Raw genomic sequence first — 18,556 nt, forward strand, 5'->3', positions numbered from 1 at the left:
AGCCAGTACCACCATTCAATGTGATCATGGCTGATCATCCCCAATCATTACCTCATTCCTGCCTTCTCCCCATATCCCCTGACTCCGCTATTTTTAAGAGCCCTATCTAGTTCTCTCTTGAAAGCATCCAGAGAACCTGCCTCCGCCGCCCTTTGAGGCAGAGAATTCCACAGACTTCCACAGACAGTCCCCTTCAGTTTTCTCTTCAGCATATAAAAGGTATGCTCAATTGGGTTCAGATCAGGTGAGTGACTTGACCACTCCAGAATTGACCATTTTTTAAGCTTTGAAAAACTCCTTTGTTGCTTTAGCTTTATGTTTGGGATCATTGTCTTGATGTAGAATAAACCGCCAACCAATGAGTTTTGAGGTATTTATTTGAACTTGAGCAGGTAGGATGTGTCTATACACTTCAGAATTCATTATGCTACCATCATCAGCAGTTGTATCATCAATGAAGATAAGTGAGCCAGTACCTTCAGCAGCCATACCCAGGCCATAACACCCCCACCACCGTTCAGATTCAGATTCAGATTCAGATTCAATTTTAATTGTCATTGTCAGTGTACAGTACAGAGACAACGAAATGCATTTAGCATCTCCTTTGAAGAGCGACATAGCAAACGATTTTGAATTAAAAAAAATAAATAATAAGTGTCCGTGGGGGGGGGGGGTGATTGGCAGTCACCGAGGTACGTTGTTTAGTAGATTGACAGCGGCCGGAAAGAAGCTGTTCCTCGACCTGCTGGTTCGGCAACGGAGAGACCTGTAGCGCCTCCCGGATGGTAGGAGGGTAAACAGTCCATGGTTGGGGTGAGAGCAGTCCTTGGCGATGCTGAGCGCCCTCCGCAGACAGCGCTTGCTTTGGACAGACTCAATGGAGGGGAGCGTGGAACCGGTGATGCGTTGGGCAATTTTCACCACCCTCTGCAATGCCTTCCGGTCGGAGACAGAGCAGTTGCCATACCATACTGTGATGCAGTTGGTAAGGATGCTCTCGATGGTGCAGCGGTAGAAGTTCACCAGGATCTGAGGAGACAGATGGACCTTCTTCAGTCTTCTCAGGAAGAAGAGACGCTGATGAGCCTTCTTGATCAGAGTAGAGGTATTGTGGGTCCAAGAGAGGTCATCGGAGATGTTGACTCCCAGGAACCTGAAGCTAGAAACACGTTCCACCTCCGTCCCGTTAATGTGGATGGGGGTGTGCGTGCCGCCTCTGGACTTCCTGAAGTCTACAATGAGCTCCTTGGTCTTCTTGGAGTTAAGGGCCAGGTTGTTGTCAGCGCACCATGCTGCTGTGCTGGACCTCCTCCCTGTAGGCCAGCTCATCGTTGTTGCTGATGAGGCCAATCACCGTTGTATCATCTGCATACTTGATGATGGTGTTAGTACCATGTACAGGTGTGCAGTCATAGGTGAAGAGGGAGTAGAGGAGGGGGCTCAGCACACAGCCCTGAGGGACGCCGGTGTTCAGGGTGAGGGTTGAAGAGGTGTGCTTGTCTAACCTCACAGACTGGGGTCTGTTGGTTAGAAAGTCCAGTATCCAGTTGCAGAGGGAGGGGTCGATGCCCAGGTTACCGAGTTTGGTGATCAGTTTTGATGGAATAATGGTGTTGAATGCTGAGCTGTAATCGATGAACAGCATTCTTACATAAGTGTCTCTGTTGTCAAGGTGGGAGAGGGCGGAGTGAAGTGCCGTTGAGATGGCATCCTCCGTACTCCTGTTCTTGCGATAGGCAAACTGATAGGGATCCAGTGTGGGGGGTAGGCAGCTTTTGAGGTGTGCCAGGACCAGCCTCTCGAAGCACTTGGTGATGATGGGGGTAAGTGCAACTGGGCGGAAGTCGTTGAGGCTTGCCGCAGTGGAGTGTTTTGGCACTGGCACGATGGAGGTGGCTTTAAGGCAAGTGGGGACAACTGCTTGGGCAAGTGACAGGTTGAAGATGTCAGTCCAGACGTCTGTCAGCTGCGCAGCACAGGCACTGAGCACGCGCCCGGGGATGCCGTCAGGGCCAGCAGCCTTACGTGCATTAGTCCTACTCAGTGCCACGTACACGTCGTAGGGGGTGAGTGTGAGGGGTTGGTGATCGGCAGGTAGCACAGCCTTGATGGCTGTCTCTAGATTGTCCCTGTCGAAGCGGCCATAGAAGTGATTCAGCTCCTCAAGGAAGGAGGCGTCGCTGGATGTGGGGGTGATGTTGGAGGGTCTGTAGTCCGTGATGGCCTGGATGCCTTGCCACATGCGTCGGGGGTCGCAGATTAGGTGGAATGTTTTGGATCTTGGGCAGTTCCTTCTCTCCTCCATACTTTGCTCTTGCCATCACTCTGATACAAGTTAATCTTCGCCTCATCTGTCCACAAGACCTTTTTCCAGAACTGTGGTTGCTCTTTTAAGTACTTCTTGGCAAACTGTAACCTGGCCATCCTATTTTTGTGGCTAACCAGTGGTTTGCATCTTGCAGTGTAGCCTCGGTATTTCTGTTCATGAAGTCTTTTGCGGACAGTGGTCATTGACAAATCCACACGTGACCTGAAGAGTGTTTCTGATCTGTCTGACAGGTGTTTGGCGATTTTGCTTTATTATAGAGAAAATTCTTCTGTCATCAGCTGTGGAGGACTTCCTTGGCCTGCCAGTCCCTTTGCGATTAGTAAGCTCACAAGTGCTCTTTCTTCTTGTTGATTTGTTAAGCCTAAGGTTTGGCTGATGTCTCTAACAGTTTTATTCTTGTGCCTCAGTCTCATAATGGCTTCTTTGACTTTCATTGGCACAACTTTGTTCTCATGTTGATAAACAGCAATAAAAGTTTCCAAAGGTGATGGAAAGACTGGTGGAAAGACTAGATGTTGAGAACTCTCTTATACCTGTGTTAAGGAGGCATTTAAACACACCTGAGCAATTACAAACATCTGCGAAGCCATTATGGTGCCCTGAAATGGGGGGACTATGTTTAAACACTTCTGTAATTTCTACACGGTGAAACCAAAATGTATAAAAAAACTAGTCATGACAAGGAAACCGTCTTTTCGGCCAAACTCGTCCTCGCTGACCAAGCTAGTCCCACTTGTCTGTGCCTGGCCCAGATCCCTCCAATCATTCCTGTACATGTAGCTATCCAAGTGTTTCTTAATTATCATAATTGTATCCATCTCTACCACTTCCTCTGGCAGCTAGTTCCACATGCACGCCACCATCTGTCTGAAAAAGGTGCTCCTCAATTCCCTATTTAATCTTTCCCTCAGCAACTTAAACCAATGCCCTCCAAATTTAGACTCCCCCACCCTGGGGAACCGTCTATGGCTCTTCATCTTATCTATGCCCTTCTTGGTTTTATAAACTGCTGTTAGGTTACACCTCAACTTCTATGCTCCAGGGAAAAGGGATCCAATCATTCCAGCCTCTTAATAACTCAAATCTTCCAGACTTGGCAATATCTTCATAAATCTTTCCTGTACTCTTTCCTGTTTAATTACATTCATTCTGCAGCAGGGCCATCAGAATTGTACACAGTACTCCATATGTTGCCTTACGAATGCTGTCTTGTACAGCTGTAACATGATGTCTCAACTCCTATATGCAATACCCTGACCAATGAAAACAAACATGATCAATGCCTTCTAAACCAGTCTGGCCTTATCATTTTAAAGGAACTTTGCATCTGCACCCTAGGTCTCTCTGTTCTACAACACTACCCAGGGACCAACTATTTACTGTGCAAGTCCTGCCCTCGTTTGTCTCACCAGAATGCAACATTTTGAATTCATCAGAATTAAACTCCATCTGCTTTTTCCTCCGTCCATTAGCACAATTGATCACGATTTCTGTTGTAATCTGATAAACCTTTTCGCTGTCCATACCACCAATTTCAGTATCATTCTCAAACTTATTAACCATGCCAGCTACATTCACATCCAACTTAGTTCAGTTTAGAGATACAGCACGGAAACAGGCCCTTCGGCCCACCGAGTCCGCACTGACCAACGAATCTCGCTCATTAACACCAGCCTACATACAGTAGGGACTATTTTACATTTATACCAAGCCAATTAACCTACAAACCTGCACATCTTTGGAGTGTTGGAGGAAACCGAAGATCTCGGAGAAAACCCATGCAGGTCACAGGGAGAACGTACAAACTCCGTACTGATATGCACCCGTAGTAAGGATCGAACCCGGTTCTCTGGCGCTGTAAGGCAGTAGCTTTACTGCTATGCCACCGTGCAATTTTAAATTGTTAAAATAATAATGAACAACAACCAGCACGAATCACTGTGACACACCACTCGTTGCAGTCCTCCAATCTGAGAAACAACCCTCTGTCTCCTACATTCAAATTTTAGATCCATTGGTTTGCTCAATCTGGTTCTCATATGATCTGACCTTCCAGACGAACCTACCACGTGGTATTTTATGAAAGGCCTTGCTTAATTCCATGTAGACAACATCTAGTGCAGTGCCCTCAATTCTCTTAGTTTTCTATCAAATTGGTGAGCCACGATTTCCTCCACACAAAGCCATGTTGACTCTTGAACCATCCCTTGCCTTTCCACATACATGTAGATCAGGGGCCGGGAACCTTGTTCTGCATAGGGGCCGGGACGCATGCCTGTGAGCGGATGGCGGGCCACATCTATCACGTTTACACTAGGATCCCGCCCCGGATGGCAGGCATCAAATCACGTGTTCACAGAAGTTAACAGAAATGCTGGAGAAACTCAGCTGGGTGAGGTAGCCTCATGCAATCCTTGCATGTCTTATCCTCTGAGTTTCTCCAGAATTTTTCTCTACCTTCCATTTTTGCAGCATCTGCAGTTCTTTCACAGAAGGTGCGCTGCCGTGCCGGCGGCTATGCGCAGAATGCGGTACAGCCAGCGCTCGGGAGGCCTGGCCGCTGCTCGGAGCACTCGGCCGCTGCTCTGGGCGCTCGGCTGCTGCTCGGGGGTGCCCGGCCATTGTTCGGGTCGTTCGGCCACAGCTCGGGGCGCTGCTGCTTGAGGCGCCCAGCCGTTACCCGGGGCGCTCAACCGCAGCTCGGGGCGCTGCTGCTTGGGGCGCCCAGCCGTTGCCCGGGGCGCTCGACCACTGCTCGGGGCGCTCAGCGGGTCAGACGATTATGGGGAAAAAATCCGCCTGCGGGCCGGATGATTTTGGGTTACGGGCCGCATTCGGCCTGGGGGCCGTAGGATGTTGACCCCAGATGTAGATCCTGTTTCTCAGAATTCCCTCCAATTGTTCCACCAATGATGTGAGGCTCATCCATCTATAATTCCCAGGCTTTTCGTTACACCCTTTTGTAATTAAAGGAACAACATTAGCCACACTCCAACCTTCTGGCACGTCACCCATGGCTATCGATGATACAAATATCTCTTCCCTAGCTTCCAACAATGTCATACACTTAGAGTAATAAATTCATACAATATGGAAAACAGGCTCTCTGGCCCAACTATCAAAACTTTTGTAGTTTCCGGTAATATTTTATGTTACATTATTTGTAGAATTTACATTTATATTATTTTGTTTGGCATTTTCTTAGTTGTAATTTATTATTTTTAATTAACTTTTAGGGGAATTTTGGATTGTGCTTCTCCGGGTTAGTATTACCCTAGACGGGCTTAGGTTTAGAATAAACAGAGAGGTGTGAGAGCCACCCGCAAGCCTTGCTGTCGCTTTCTGTATTTTTGTTTGGAAATTTCTTGTCAACTTGCCTGAGGTCCTCCAATATCTTTTACCTGAAATCTCATTACTGCTTTTTTTTCAGCACTGAGAAATAGCATTAATAGAGTGCAGAGAAGATTTACAGGGATATGGCCAGAAATGGGAAAAGTTTAGAGGGATATCAGCCAAACACAGGCAGGCATGACTAGGGTAGATAGGGCATCTTGGTCGGCATGGGCAGGTTGGACTTAAGGGCCTGTTTCCATGCTCAATGACTCTATGTCAATTAAGTACAAAACCTTGCAACTGAAAATACAAATAAAAAGCAATCGTTTGATTTAGTTATGCAACATTCGTCTATTTTCTTACCTTCATTTTCCCACTGTATTTGGGATCAGAAATGGTTGCAAAAGCAGCTTCTTTACTCTGCTCGACAAACTCTGGAAACTTGGAAAATACATGTTCACAAACTGTTCTGACGGTGGATTCCTAAAACAAAAGCAAAAATCAAAACAGTAAATTGAATGGTGATCAGAAATCTTCTTTCGCTTCACACAGCACTGACAGAAATATGGAATAACCAAAAGTCAGGGAAGGAAGCTCCTATTGTAAATATGTGTCTCGATGTTGCATTTAAAACACTTTTTTTTTTAAAGTTGCACCAGCGTTTTATTACAGTGGGGTTCTGGGAAGCATCCATTTGTTCATCGCAGTGAGATTCTTTGAATTATCATTGTTAATGAACTACACCATTACAACGGGTTGGATCTTCCAATTTGCCTTCTGACATTTAATTTATTGCTGTAACAATGTCTTTGGGTCAGAAGGCAGGTGGCTCCATGATGATTTGCAATGATTGCCAAATTTCCAATGTCTCCAGTAGCTGGTCTGTTGATACGGTATGGAGGTCTCATGGAATGTCCCAGCCTTGACTCGAGGGGGAGGGGGTGGGAGGCAGGGTAGGTTTCATACTGCAAAATGGGATAGCAAATGTCAAAACACAGGTCATATTTTAAGTAGATCAGTAAATTGTAATAATGGCAAATCAAATGACAAATGGGAATCTTTTTTTTTTTAAAAATCAGTCAATTTTCATTAACTGGGGCAAGGCATGGCAAATAATTTTTGAAACTGTCTAGTGACTTGGATAAAAATTCCTTTTAAGGGCCTTCCTTTTAAATGTCCCACTTGGGCATTATTTGCGCGGTAGCGCGCAGTGCCCCAGGATTTTGGGATTCTCAAAATCCTCGCTCGCCACCTGGGTGACGCTCAAATGACGCCCAAGTGGGACAGGCCCTTTAGTTTGCAGACCAAAATTGCTGACTTAGAGCACTTTGGGTTCCTAGCTTTTCCCCACTTTCTTATGTCTTAAACTGAGTCCACTCTCGTCTTGACTTCATCTACTTCAATAACTTTCTACTGAACCAAATCAACCTTAGGATAAAATCAGGAAAAAAGGCAGCAAAAATTATAAAAACTCATTAAGTATGCCAGGTTAAAGATCCTTTATCAGAATATTGCTGCCATTTTCTATTAGTCTTTCAAATTAACCCAAACTTTTCATATCAACATTCATTTCGGAAGTACAGATAAAAGGGGAAAATTTGACTAACATGCTTTCTAACTGAAAGGCTATGGAACAAGCTGATCAACATATCTAACTACAGGAGAAACACTTTGCCAGTATCAAATTGGCGATCAAGGGAGCCAGGGTGTGTACAGGCACATGGGAAGGACCAGGTAGCCAGAGATTCCTGATGATCAGTTGGGATTTAACCCCCTCCAGACCTACCTCAAACCATAACCATACCACAAGCTGTTTATATTCAGACTGAGCATCAGGCATCCAGTAGGGCTTTCACTACTAAATGGAAACTGGCAATGGGTACCAGTTTCTTGAGGGATTATGAATGCCCAAAATGTCATCAAGGTTTCAATGTAAGGCTCTACCAAGACCAAAATAGATGGTGCTGATCGGAAGTAAATGAACCTGTCATTCCATGAGGACAATCTCTTTACTGTCAATCTCCAGAGGATAATGCTTCTGCTGTAAATTCACTGTGTACTATATGATACTACACAACTACAAAGCATGAGTAGGGAAATCCGAGGTCTAATCGGAAGCTCAGAGGGGATAGAGCCTTCTCTGTTGCTGCTCCAACACTCTGGAACACCCTGCCGTTGCACATCAGACAGGCCCCCTCACTGTCCATCATCAAATCCAGTGTTAAAACACATTTGTACTCCCTGGCTTTTGACCATGCCTGAGACTTTGCTTCTGTTTTTATTGTTTTTAATGTTTCTTTATTTTACATATCTTTTCCTACTATTTCTTTTGATTGTTATTATTGGTGTGTATTAACTTTTTTGTCAATGATTAGTGATGTACAGCACTTTGTTGCAGCTATGATTGTTTTTAAAGTGCTCTATAAATAAAATTATTATTATTATTATTATTATTAAATATAAATGTGTCATAGCAACTCCCTCTTTCTCATATATACACACACATACACACACAAATGATGTCAGTTAGGCATATTGCAACTATCACTTGAGCCAATTTCTAAACTCCACTGAGAGTTTGTCAGAACATCTTGGGGCAATGAAATAGTCTAAGTTCTGGCTGCAAGTACAAGTAAAGTTGCCAAACAGAAATGATGCCTTGGTACTCAGAGTGCCTTTCCTCAGGAACAGTTTATTTTCTTTCCCCAAATCTACATTATTTCCAATAAAAGTCCCATTCATTGCATTATCCTAATTAATGTGGACGTACTAATTTAAAAATCTCCCTGGCACCTCTGAAAGGACCAGCTCAGCTCAATATTTGATAATTCTGCAATTTACTTGAGCAAAAAACAAGATGCTGAAGGAAGCATCCGTGGAGGCAAATGGTCAGATGATATTTTTAGTCGAGACTCTGTGTGCTGCCTGAGCCACTAAGTTCCTCCAGCAGCTTTTTTTGTGCTCCAGGTTCCAGTAGCTGAAGTCTTTTGCAATTTACTGACCTACTTGAAATGAAATCCTCATTTCACAACTTGTAGTTCCATATACAGTGGCCTGGTCTGTGTGAAATTCCCTTCTTCTAAGTCTGCAACAGCTACAGAATGGAACTTCTATTATCAGCCCCTCAAAAAAAAGTTTGATTGAGGGATGTGTTGAACAGAAGACCAGAACTCCCCTTTGCTTTGTGCTGTGTAATTTTTATCTTCACCTAATTGTGCGTAAGGGATCCTGGACTCATTTGAAAGCCATCTTATAGCATAGCATCAGTATTTCACTGAGGCACAATCTCAGTTATGTACCCTGGTGTGGAGTGATTTCCCACAATTTTTGACTCAAGAGATTAAAAGCATTACTAACTAAACTTTAAAAATGAATCCTAAATTCAGTCACATGGCCCTATTTTTCACGCTGTCATTATCAGAAAATTTGCTCATTCTCAGACTGAATTGAATTGTGCCACTGTTTAAATTTAAATGTACACTTCATTGCAAATCACCCATATACTGATGACACTGTTTCCTGGTCAGTCAGGAACAAGATTATGTCATTTCCTAAGGTTGCAGAGCACAGCCTGGGAAAATAGGTCACATTGTTCCACACCCAGAACAGCCAAAATATTACCATTTTACTTGATTTGCAGTAATATTGTTATGCCCCTGTCCCACTTAGGAAACCTGAAGGAAAACTCTGTAGACTTTGTGCCCCACCCAAGGTTTCCGTACGATTCCCGGAGGTTTTTGTCAATCTCCCTACCTACTTCCACTACCTGCAACCTCCGGCAACCACCTGCAACCTCCGGGAACCGCACGGAAACCTTGGGCGCAAAGTCTCCAGAGGTTTCCGTTCAGGTTTCCTAAGTGGGACAGGGGCAATAGGAGCCACCTAGTGCGGGGTCTAGTCTAGTGTTTAATTGTTTTAAAAATTCCCCTCAGTTTTAATCCCAACTACTCCCTAGATCTTCTACTCCTTAGGCATCTTTCAATGCCCGGAACCCAATTAGGCTTCTACATATCACGCATACATTTGCCAGCCTTACGCAAAGTGTGGAATGAATGATTAATATTGTCTATCTCTTGGAATCACAGACACCAACCATGACTTGCACCTTGGACAGTTAATAGTGTTCCATACACAGACCCTTCACGATATCATTAAAAATGCAATGAATTTTTCAGCTGCTGATTCCATTACTGAATAGCAAAATCAAGCAAATACCTGCATCTTGCTAGTGTTCTCATTAGGCTGCAGGAGTGCAACATGATTTGATATCTTACGGAGGACTGTCAGATAACTAAAGTAGATTTGACGTACTGTAGAACCTTCTCGATTGCGCTGAAACAAACAACAAAAAATTCTGTATTAGAAATTTCAAATAGATCATATGATTCCAATATCAGATTAACAGAACGAACTCAGAAACAAAAAAATATATCATTAGACACTAATTGAGAACTTGTCTCTTTTAGTTAAGAAAAGGAATGTTTTGCCAGGTGTGGCAAACTTTTACAGATGTGCCATTTTCATTGCATTTATGAATCTGATAGATCAGTGATGTTCAACAATTGTCTTTATGCTTGGATTTCTTTACAGCTTCAGTTAATCTAGTGCAACATCACCAGAGACTGAGAGGTGTCACTGTGATAAAGAAAGACTAAATAAAGATTAAATATTTCATATGATAGGATGCCAATGAGCAAGGTACTGTTCCATAATGAAAGTCCAAGTCACCCTGCAACCTCATAGCATCCTCTTCGCACTTCACACTGCCACCCAGCTTTATGTCATCTGCAAATTTGCTAGTGGTACTTTTAATTACATCATCTTAATGATGAATATATATTGTAAATAGTTGCGGCCCCTGCACCGAGCTTTGCGGCACTCCACTCGTCACTGCCTGCCATTCTGACAGGGACCTGTTAATTCCTACTCTTTGTTTCCTGTCTGCCAATCAATCCATGTCAATATCCATGCTACATCGACAACTGCATTGGTGCTACCTCCTGCACCCACACACAACTGACTGCCTTCATCAGCTTCACCACTAACTTCCATCCGGCACTCAAATACACCTGGACCAATTCCAACACTTCCCTGCCATTTTTTGACCTCACTATCTCCATCGCAGGTGATAAGACTTCTGACCGACATCCACTATAAATCCACTGACTCCCATGGCTATCCTGACTACTCTTCTTCCCACCCTGCTTCCTGTAAGGACTCCATCCTCTACTCCCAATTCCTCCGTCTATGCCGCATCTGCTCCCAGGATGAGGTGTTTCACACCAGGGCATCGGAAATGTCCTCATTCTTCAGGGAACGGGGGTTCCCCTCCCCTATTACAGATGAGGCTCTCACCAGGGTGTCTTCCATACCCTGTAACAGTCCTCTCTCTCCCCATCCCCCCACTCGTAACAAGGGCAGAGTCCCCCTAGTCCTCACCTTTCACCCCACCAGCCGTCACATACAACAAATAGTCCTCCGTCATTTTTGCCACCTCCAACGTGACCCCACCACTCGCCACATCTTCCCATCTCCCCCCGTCTGCTTTCTGTAAAGACCGCTCCCTCCGTAACTCCCTGGTCAATTCTTCTCTTTCCTCCCGCACCACCCACTCCCCAGGCACTTTCTCTTGCAACCGCAAGAGATGCTACACTTGTCGCTTTACCTCCCCCTCGACTCCATTCAAGGACCCAAGCAGTCGTTCCACGTGTGACAGAGGTTCACCTGCATCTCCTCCAACCTCATCTACTGCATCCGCTGCTCCAGTTGCCAGCTGATCTACATCGGTGAGACCAAGCGTAGGCTTGGCGATCATTTTGCCGAGCACCTCCGCATTAACCAACCTGATCTCCCGGTGGCTCAGCACTTCAACTCCCCCTCCCATTCCGAATCCGACCTCTCTGTCCTGGGCCTCCTCCATGGCCAAAGTGAGCACCACCGAAAATTGGAGGAGCAGCACCTTATATTCCGTTTGGGCAGTCTGCACCCTAGCGGCATAAACATTAATATAAATATATATTAATGATTTAGATCAGTGGTTCCCAACCTTTTTTTGGCCATGCCCCACCTAATCCTGACCTAATAACCTAAAATCCTGATGCCCCCCCCCCCCCCCCCTGTGGTGATATATAATTCTTATCATTTAAAAAGTGAACTCCGTTTCAGCTGAAGAAGCTAAAAACGGCAATACCTTGGTTTAAACAAGCTTCAAAAGAACATGGCCTCGCGCGCTTCGTGCGACGTGCATGAAGAGCGATGGCGCGGTGATTATGTAATAACTACAAAATAAAGACCTTTTTTACCCCCAAAAATTATTTACTCAAAATAACATCTGAAACATAAACTACATATGTTTACCTGATGGAAAATCCAAAAAAATAAAAATCGAAAATTTGGACCCAGACCTCCTCAGTCGTGCTCAATTGCCCCCTTTAAAAATCAAATTGCCCCCCTGTGGGGCGTACGCCCCGCGTTGGGAACCACTGATTTAGATGGAATTAAAAGTAACACTAGCAAATTTGCAGATGACCCAAAGTTGGGTGGCAGTGTGAACTGCGAAGAGGATGCTAGGAGGTTGCAGGGTGACTTGGACAGGTAGAATGGGCAGATGCAGTATAATGTAGATAAATGTGAGGTTATCCACTTTGGCGGCAAGAACAAGGAGGCAGATTATTATCTCAATGGTGTCGGATTCGGTAAAAGGGAAGTGCAGCAGACCTGGGTGTCCTTGTACATCAGTCACAGAAAGTAAACATGCAGGTGCAGCAGGCATTGAAGAAAGTTAATGGCATGTTGGGCTTCATAACGAGAGGATTTGAGTATAGGAGTAAACAAGTTCTACGGCAGTTGTACAGGGCCCTGGTGAGACCACATCTGAAATATTGTGTGCAGTTTCGGTCTCCTAATTTGACGAAGGACATCCTTGCTATTGAGGCAGTGCAGCGTAGGTTCACGAGGTTAATCCCCGGGATGGCGGGACTGTCATATGAGGAAAGATTTGAAAGACTGGGCTTGTATTCACTGGAATTTTGAAGGATGAGAGGGTTTCTTATAGAAACATATAAAATTATAAAAGGACTGGACAGGCAAGATGCAGGAAAAATGATCCCAATGTTGGGGGAGTCCAGAACTAGGGGCCACAGTCTAAGAATAAAGGAGAAGCCATTTAAAACTGAGATGTGTTAAACCCTTTTCACCCAGAGAGTTGTGAATTTGTGGAATTCGCTGCAACAGAAGGCAGTAGAGGCCAATTCACTGGATGAATTTAAAAGAGAGTTAGCTCTAGGGGCTAGCGAAATCAAGGGATATGGGGCGAAGGCAGGCACGGGTTACTGATTGTGGATGATCACCCATGATCACAATGAATGGAGGTGCTGGCTAGAAGGGCCAAATGGCCTCCTCCTGCACTATTTTCTATGTTACTTGGACAAGGAAAGAACATTGATTACGACATAAGGACCTAATTTTTCCAAATGGTCTCCCTAAATAGCTGTATATTTGAATGGCCAAAACAGTGAGAAAATCATCATCTCAGTCAATTTTAACCTTGGAGGCACAAGAGACTGCAGATTATGGATTCTGTAGCAAACACAAAGAGCAGCTGGAGGAATTCAGTTGGTCAGGCAACACCATGCTGAGTTCCTCCAGAGGCTCTCCTCAATTTCAACCGTGCTCTATTCCTTCAGTGCAGCAATAGTGGCAACCTGGATTTTATGTCCAATTCCTCAGTGAGTTTTTAATTCAGAATTAAATTTAATTTAAGTCAAGATGAGGCACGGTGGAATTCTGAATGATTATAACGAAACTGCTTTGCCAGCTATAATGCTCCCGCGTAAGGTAAAGTTGAAGAATTTCAACTATGGGGCCACAACTTCAAACTGCTCACATTCCTGCACCAAACTGCAGTGAAGAGATCACACTAATGGAAGGAAATGGAAATGTTGTAACACTTCACCAAAGGGTTAATGCATAGTGGAACAGAGGGGAGCTTTACTCAAACTAATTTGTGCAAGTCCCGACCCAAATTTAATTCTCACACTGACTGCCAAAAGGAAAAAAAAGAGTTCCATTCAGAAGCCCTTGACTTGATGAGTAGAAAACCCAGCCAAAAGTATATATTATAGAAACAGCAGTGTTTACTTAAAAAAATCCAGCATAGGGAGAACACTGAAGAATTACTAAGAAGGGACACCCAGAATTTACTATGTGTAAGTTACAAGGTGATTCAAAACTTAACAATGTAGCTTAAATGTTCATCAGAATATATCCCCCTGTTACTGAAGGTTTAGCTGGAATGAATGATTCCAGCGTCATTTAGCATTTACACTAAGGGTATAAAATGTTTTTATTTTAATTACCTTTTAGCTTGCACAAATAATTTGGGGATTCTCATGCCTAGGTCTCAACTGAGAGATGTGTTCCTTTGGGTGGATGCGGGTAATTGGGGCTACTATTGGAAGTTTGGGAAACTTTGTTTCTTCAAAGTTCTGTAAAAGTTAACTGAAGCATCCCACCTATTGCCAGCAAGACCTGAACTGAAACACAGCTCAGCAAACTCCCTACTTTACTAATTTAAAGCCTACAGCCCCAAAAGTACCATCAATCTCTGTTTTGATGAGTAATCAGTCTGATCCTCTGGTGTAGTCCCAATCACAGTAATTCTAATCATGATTTTGGGGAGGGCTGCTGGAAGTGGGGGAATAAGATTCATTTTGCAGAGAGTGAAGGTGGAAAATTAAGGCAACCAGATTCCCACAGTGAACTTGCCAGTCATCCTTCATTCTGCCTCTGTTAAAACTTCAAGTGATTGCATTTGAGGCTGGCTCAGTTCTTGTTTTGAAATCTTTGCTTAACCCATAGCATGTCCACAGGCCTATTTTCTGGAGCTACAGTGCCCTCCATAATATTTGGGACAAAGACCCATCATTTATTTATTTGCCTCTGTACTCCACAATTTGAGATTTGTAATAGAAAAATCTCTGTTCTAAATGGCCTACCCCTTATTCTTAAACTGTGGCCCTTGGTTCTGGACTCCTCCAACATCGGGAACATGTTTCCTGCCTCTAGCGTGTCCAATCCCTTAATAATCTTATATGTTTCAATACGATCCCCTCTCATCCTTCTAAATTCCAGAGTATACAAGCCCAGCCGCTCCATTCTATCCACATATGACAGTCCCACCATCCCGGGAATTACCTCGTGAACCTACTTCCTCAATAGCAAGAATGTCCTTCCTCAAACTTGGAGACCAAAACTGCATACAATACTCCAGGTGTGGTCTCACTAGGGCCCTGCACAACTGCAGAAGGACCTCTTTGCTCCTATACTCAACTCCTCTTGTTATGAAGGCCAACATGCCATTCGCCTTCTTCACTGCCTGCTGTACCTGCATGCTTACTTTCAGTGAGTGATGAACAAGGTCCCCCAAGGTCTGAAAAAGGGTCTCGGCCCAAAACATCGACTATTTCCTTCGCTCCATAGATGCTTCCTCACCCATTGAGTTTCTCCAGCATTTTTGTCTACCTTCGATTTACCAGCATCCTTAAACAAGATCGCTTTGTACTTCTCCCTTTTACCAAGTTGACACCATTCAGATAATAATCTGCCTTCATGTTTGTTGTGTATTTGGGTGTTTGGAACAGACTTAAATAAGGCTCAGACACGGGAGTAAACTAACAAGCTTCTTTATTCCAGGACGCCACCTTGAGTTTCCCCCACACGTGTACTTGCAGAAGACATCATATATACTAATTATATATGCTAATTATATCACATACCTAATACTCCTCCCCCTTTAACTTGGAGGTAGGTAACACCATTTCTTTTACATACCTAACACTCCCCCCCCCTTTAACTTGGAGGCAGGTAACACCATTTCTATTACAAACCTAACACTCTTCCCCCTTTAAATTGGAGGCAGGTAACACCATTTCTATTACATACACCGCACTCCTCCCCTTTTAATTCAATTTCGCCTGCTCTTTACCTACATATCATTGATTAATACACTGTTGCACAATGGTATTATTACTTAAACCAAATACATCATCCCTTGCTTTATGTGTTATCATTTCTGGTTCATGTATTCTCCCTGTTTTCCTCTTTGTCTTTGCAGTACAACACTGGCTTTGATTTGCTGTGCTCTGTCTAGTTTTCTTGCTTCATTAGCAAGGTAGTGAGATTGCACTATAACTACTGTATAATTCATATAACCATATAACAATTACAGCATGGAAACAGGCCATCTCGGCCCTACAAGTCCGTGCCGAACAACTTTTTTTCCCTTAGTCCCACCTGCCTGCACTCATACCATAACCCTCCATTCCCTTCTCATCCATATATCTGTTTTTATCAGTTTGAGGAAGTCTTTCCTATATTGTTTAAGCCTTTTGTATCGTTTCAGCCTTTTCTGTTATGCCTCTATTTGTCTTCTTAAGTCTTTCCTATACCAACTCATAGGGAGTACTGACTGAACTTTTACAGTAGCTCTCTTTTGCTTAACCCACTGCCTAACCACCATACTCTTGTAGGCAGCCTGAATGGTAATGTTTGCTTCCCTCATTGACTGACATTGCACAAACTGGGAATGCCCTATTTTGCATGCTTTGTACCATCTCAGGATCCAAATGACTGCTTGTCGCATAGCTCTGTAGCATACCCTTAATCGGTAACCACGGTATGCAGCTTGCAGTGACCACATCCGCCTTTTGCATTAAGAAATATTTTCTTGTAATGCACATCATTATGAATGACTTAATACAGCGTGCTGCATTGATTTTCTCAACCAATTCTCTGGCTGTAATCCCGCGGTAGAAGGCCTGAATACAACCACTGCTTTTCTCAAACTATTATAATGTCTCACTTGGACATCTCTTATCTGGCAAGCTCTGTATCGTTGCTGTACCGACCAGCGTAGTTTCTTGAAATACTGATGCTGTTTATGCATCTGATAATAAGTCTGTATGACCTTGGCAGATTTGTGCATGCAACCGCAATTGCTTTCGAACAAGCATTCCTCAATAGGCAACCTGGAGCAGCACAACACTGCTGCGTACCTTCATGTAAGTTTTACGATCACTTTCCATTTGAAGGTGTGCTCTATAATGGAGTTTAATGCTGATAAGTGTGATGTGCTACATCTTGGCAGGACAAATCAAAATAGGACGTACATGGTAAATGGTAGGGAATTGAAGAATGCAGGTGAACAGCGGGATCTGGGAATAACTGTGCACAGTTCCCTGAAAGTGGAATCTCATGTAGATAGGGTGGTAAAGAAAGCTTTTGGTGTGCTGGCCTTTATAAATCAGAGCATTGAGTATAGAAGTTGGGATGTAATGTTAAAATTGTACAAGGCATTGGTGAGGCCAATTTTGGAGTATGGTGTGCAATTTTGGTTGCCTAATTATAGGAAGGATGTCAACAAAATAGAGAGGGTACAGAGGAGATTTACTAGAATGTTGCCTGGGTTTTAGCAACTAAGTTACAGAGAAAGGTTGAACAAGTTAGGGATTTATTCTTTGGAGCGCAGAAGGTTAAGGGGGGACTTGATAGAGGTCTTTAAAATGATGAGAGGGATAGACAGAGTTGACGTGGATAAGCTTTTCCCACTGAGAGTAGGGAAGATTCAAACAAGGGGACATGACTTGAGAATAAGGGACAGAAGTTTAGGGGTAACATGAGGGGGAACTTCTTTACTCAGAGAGTGGTGGCTGTGTGGAATGAGCTTCCAGTGGAAGTGGTGGAGGCAGGTTCATTTTTATCATTTAAAAATAAATTGGATAGTTATATGGACGGGAAAAGAATGGAGGGTTATGGTCTGAACGCAGGTGTATGGGACTAGGGGAGAATACGTGTTCGGCACGGACTAGAAGGGTCGAGATGGCCTGTTTCCATGTAATTGTTATATGGTTATATATGGTTATAATGGGTTTGTACTATTATAGCTGCCAATCTCCTCGCCTTGTATTGACGGTATACTCTGTGCATTCTATATGCTGCTTGTATTACCGTTGCTGCCTTCTGTTTGTTCCGGATCTCTCTCTCCGTACCTTCATACCCCTGAATGCAGCTAGAATAGTGATGCCCACCCGCTGAGTTTCTCCAGCTTTTCTGTGTAACCGCAGCTAGAATAGTGTTGCCCTCAGGATTTGACTTTTTTTCCTTGAGGGACTCCCTGCCCTCTTTAGTTCAGGCTCCTTGCCTCTGGATGCCCTTGGTGGTTTTGGCGAGAAATGAGCCATTAATGCCTCCTGACACTCCTTGTACGTTTTATCCGTGAGCTTTGCTGGCCGCAGTAACGTACGTAAGGTGTGATAATCCTTTCTTCCTTAGCCTAATATGAACCATGCTCTCTTCTTCTCCTCTGCAGTGATATCATTGGAAATGAACGAAGCCTCCAAGACTTCAGTCCATTTCTCAAAATTGCACCCAGAATCTAACTGGGGCAACTTTCCTACCATTTGAATAGCCATGCTACCTGTTGCTATTCAGGTGCACTATATTCTATTCTCTCACTCAGGAGTCTATTTCATACAGGTAGCATTTCATCAGCATTGTTACAATAGAACTAGTTTTTAGAAAAATCATTGTTTACAAATGTTTGCTTCACAGAAAGAACATGCATTTCCTTCAACAGTGTTTTTATTGTGAAGGATTTCACCGGTCCAACTTTTATTGTGAAGGATTCCACCGCTCCAGCTTGTCGGCCTGTGGACTCTGGTGCATCCTCGACCTCTCGAGCTGTCCCCGCTGGTACCTTTGCTGCTGCTTTTGCTGGCTCTCCTCGGGCCTCACCATTACTTTTAAACACCGCTGGCCACTCCGGACCTCCGATGCTGCTGCTGGCTCAGCCGTTGCTGTTGCCTCCGCTGGCTCGCTGCCAAGTCGACTACCGCC

General features: G+C 44.0%; 1 protein-coding gene across 3 annotated transcripts in view; it reads right to left on the reverse strand.

The window, feature by feature from the left end:
- Positions 1-18,556, reverse strand: part of ercc6l2 (excision repair cross-complementation group 6-like 2) — a 96,763-nt gene that overhangs the window by 44,587 nt on the left and 33,620 nt on the right. For all 3 annotated transcript variants that reach the window (XM_055632911.1, XM_055632910.1, XM_055632912.1), the window contains exons 9-10: positions 9,878-9,994; positions 6,026-6,145 (exon numbers count right to left, since the gene is read on the reverse strand). In XM_055632911.1, the coding sequence (XP_055488886.1) occupies positions 6,026-6,145; positions 9,878-9,994 (237 nt within the window). The remainder of the gene's footprint in view (positions 1-6,025; positions 6,146-9,877; positions 9,995-18,556) is intronic.

Source organism: Leucoraja erinacea, chromosome 3 (genome assembly GCF_028641065.1).
Source record: "Leucoraja erinacea ecotype New England chromosome 3, Leri_hhj_1, whole genome shotgun sequence".
NCBI classification, from domain to species: Eukaryota; Metazoa; Chordata; class Chondrichthyes; order Rajiformes; family Rajidae; genus Leucoraja; species Leucoraja erinaceus.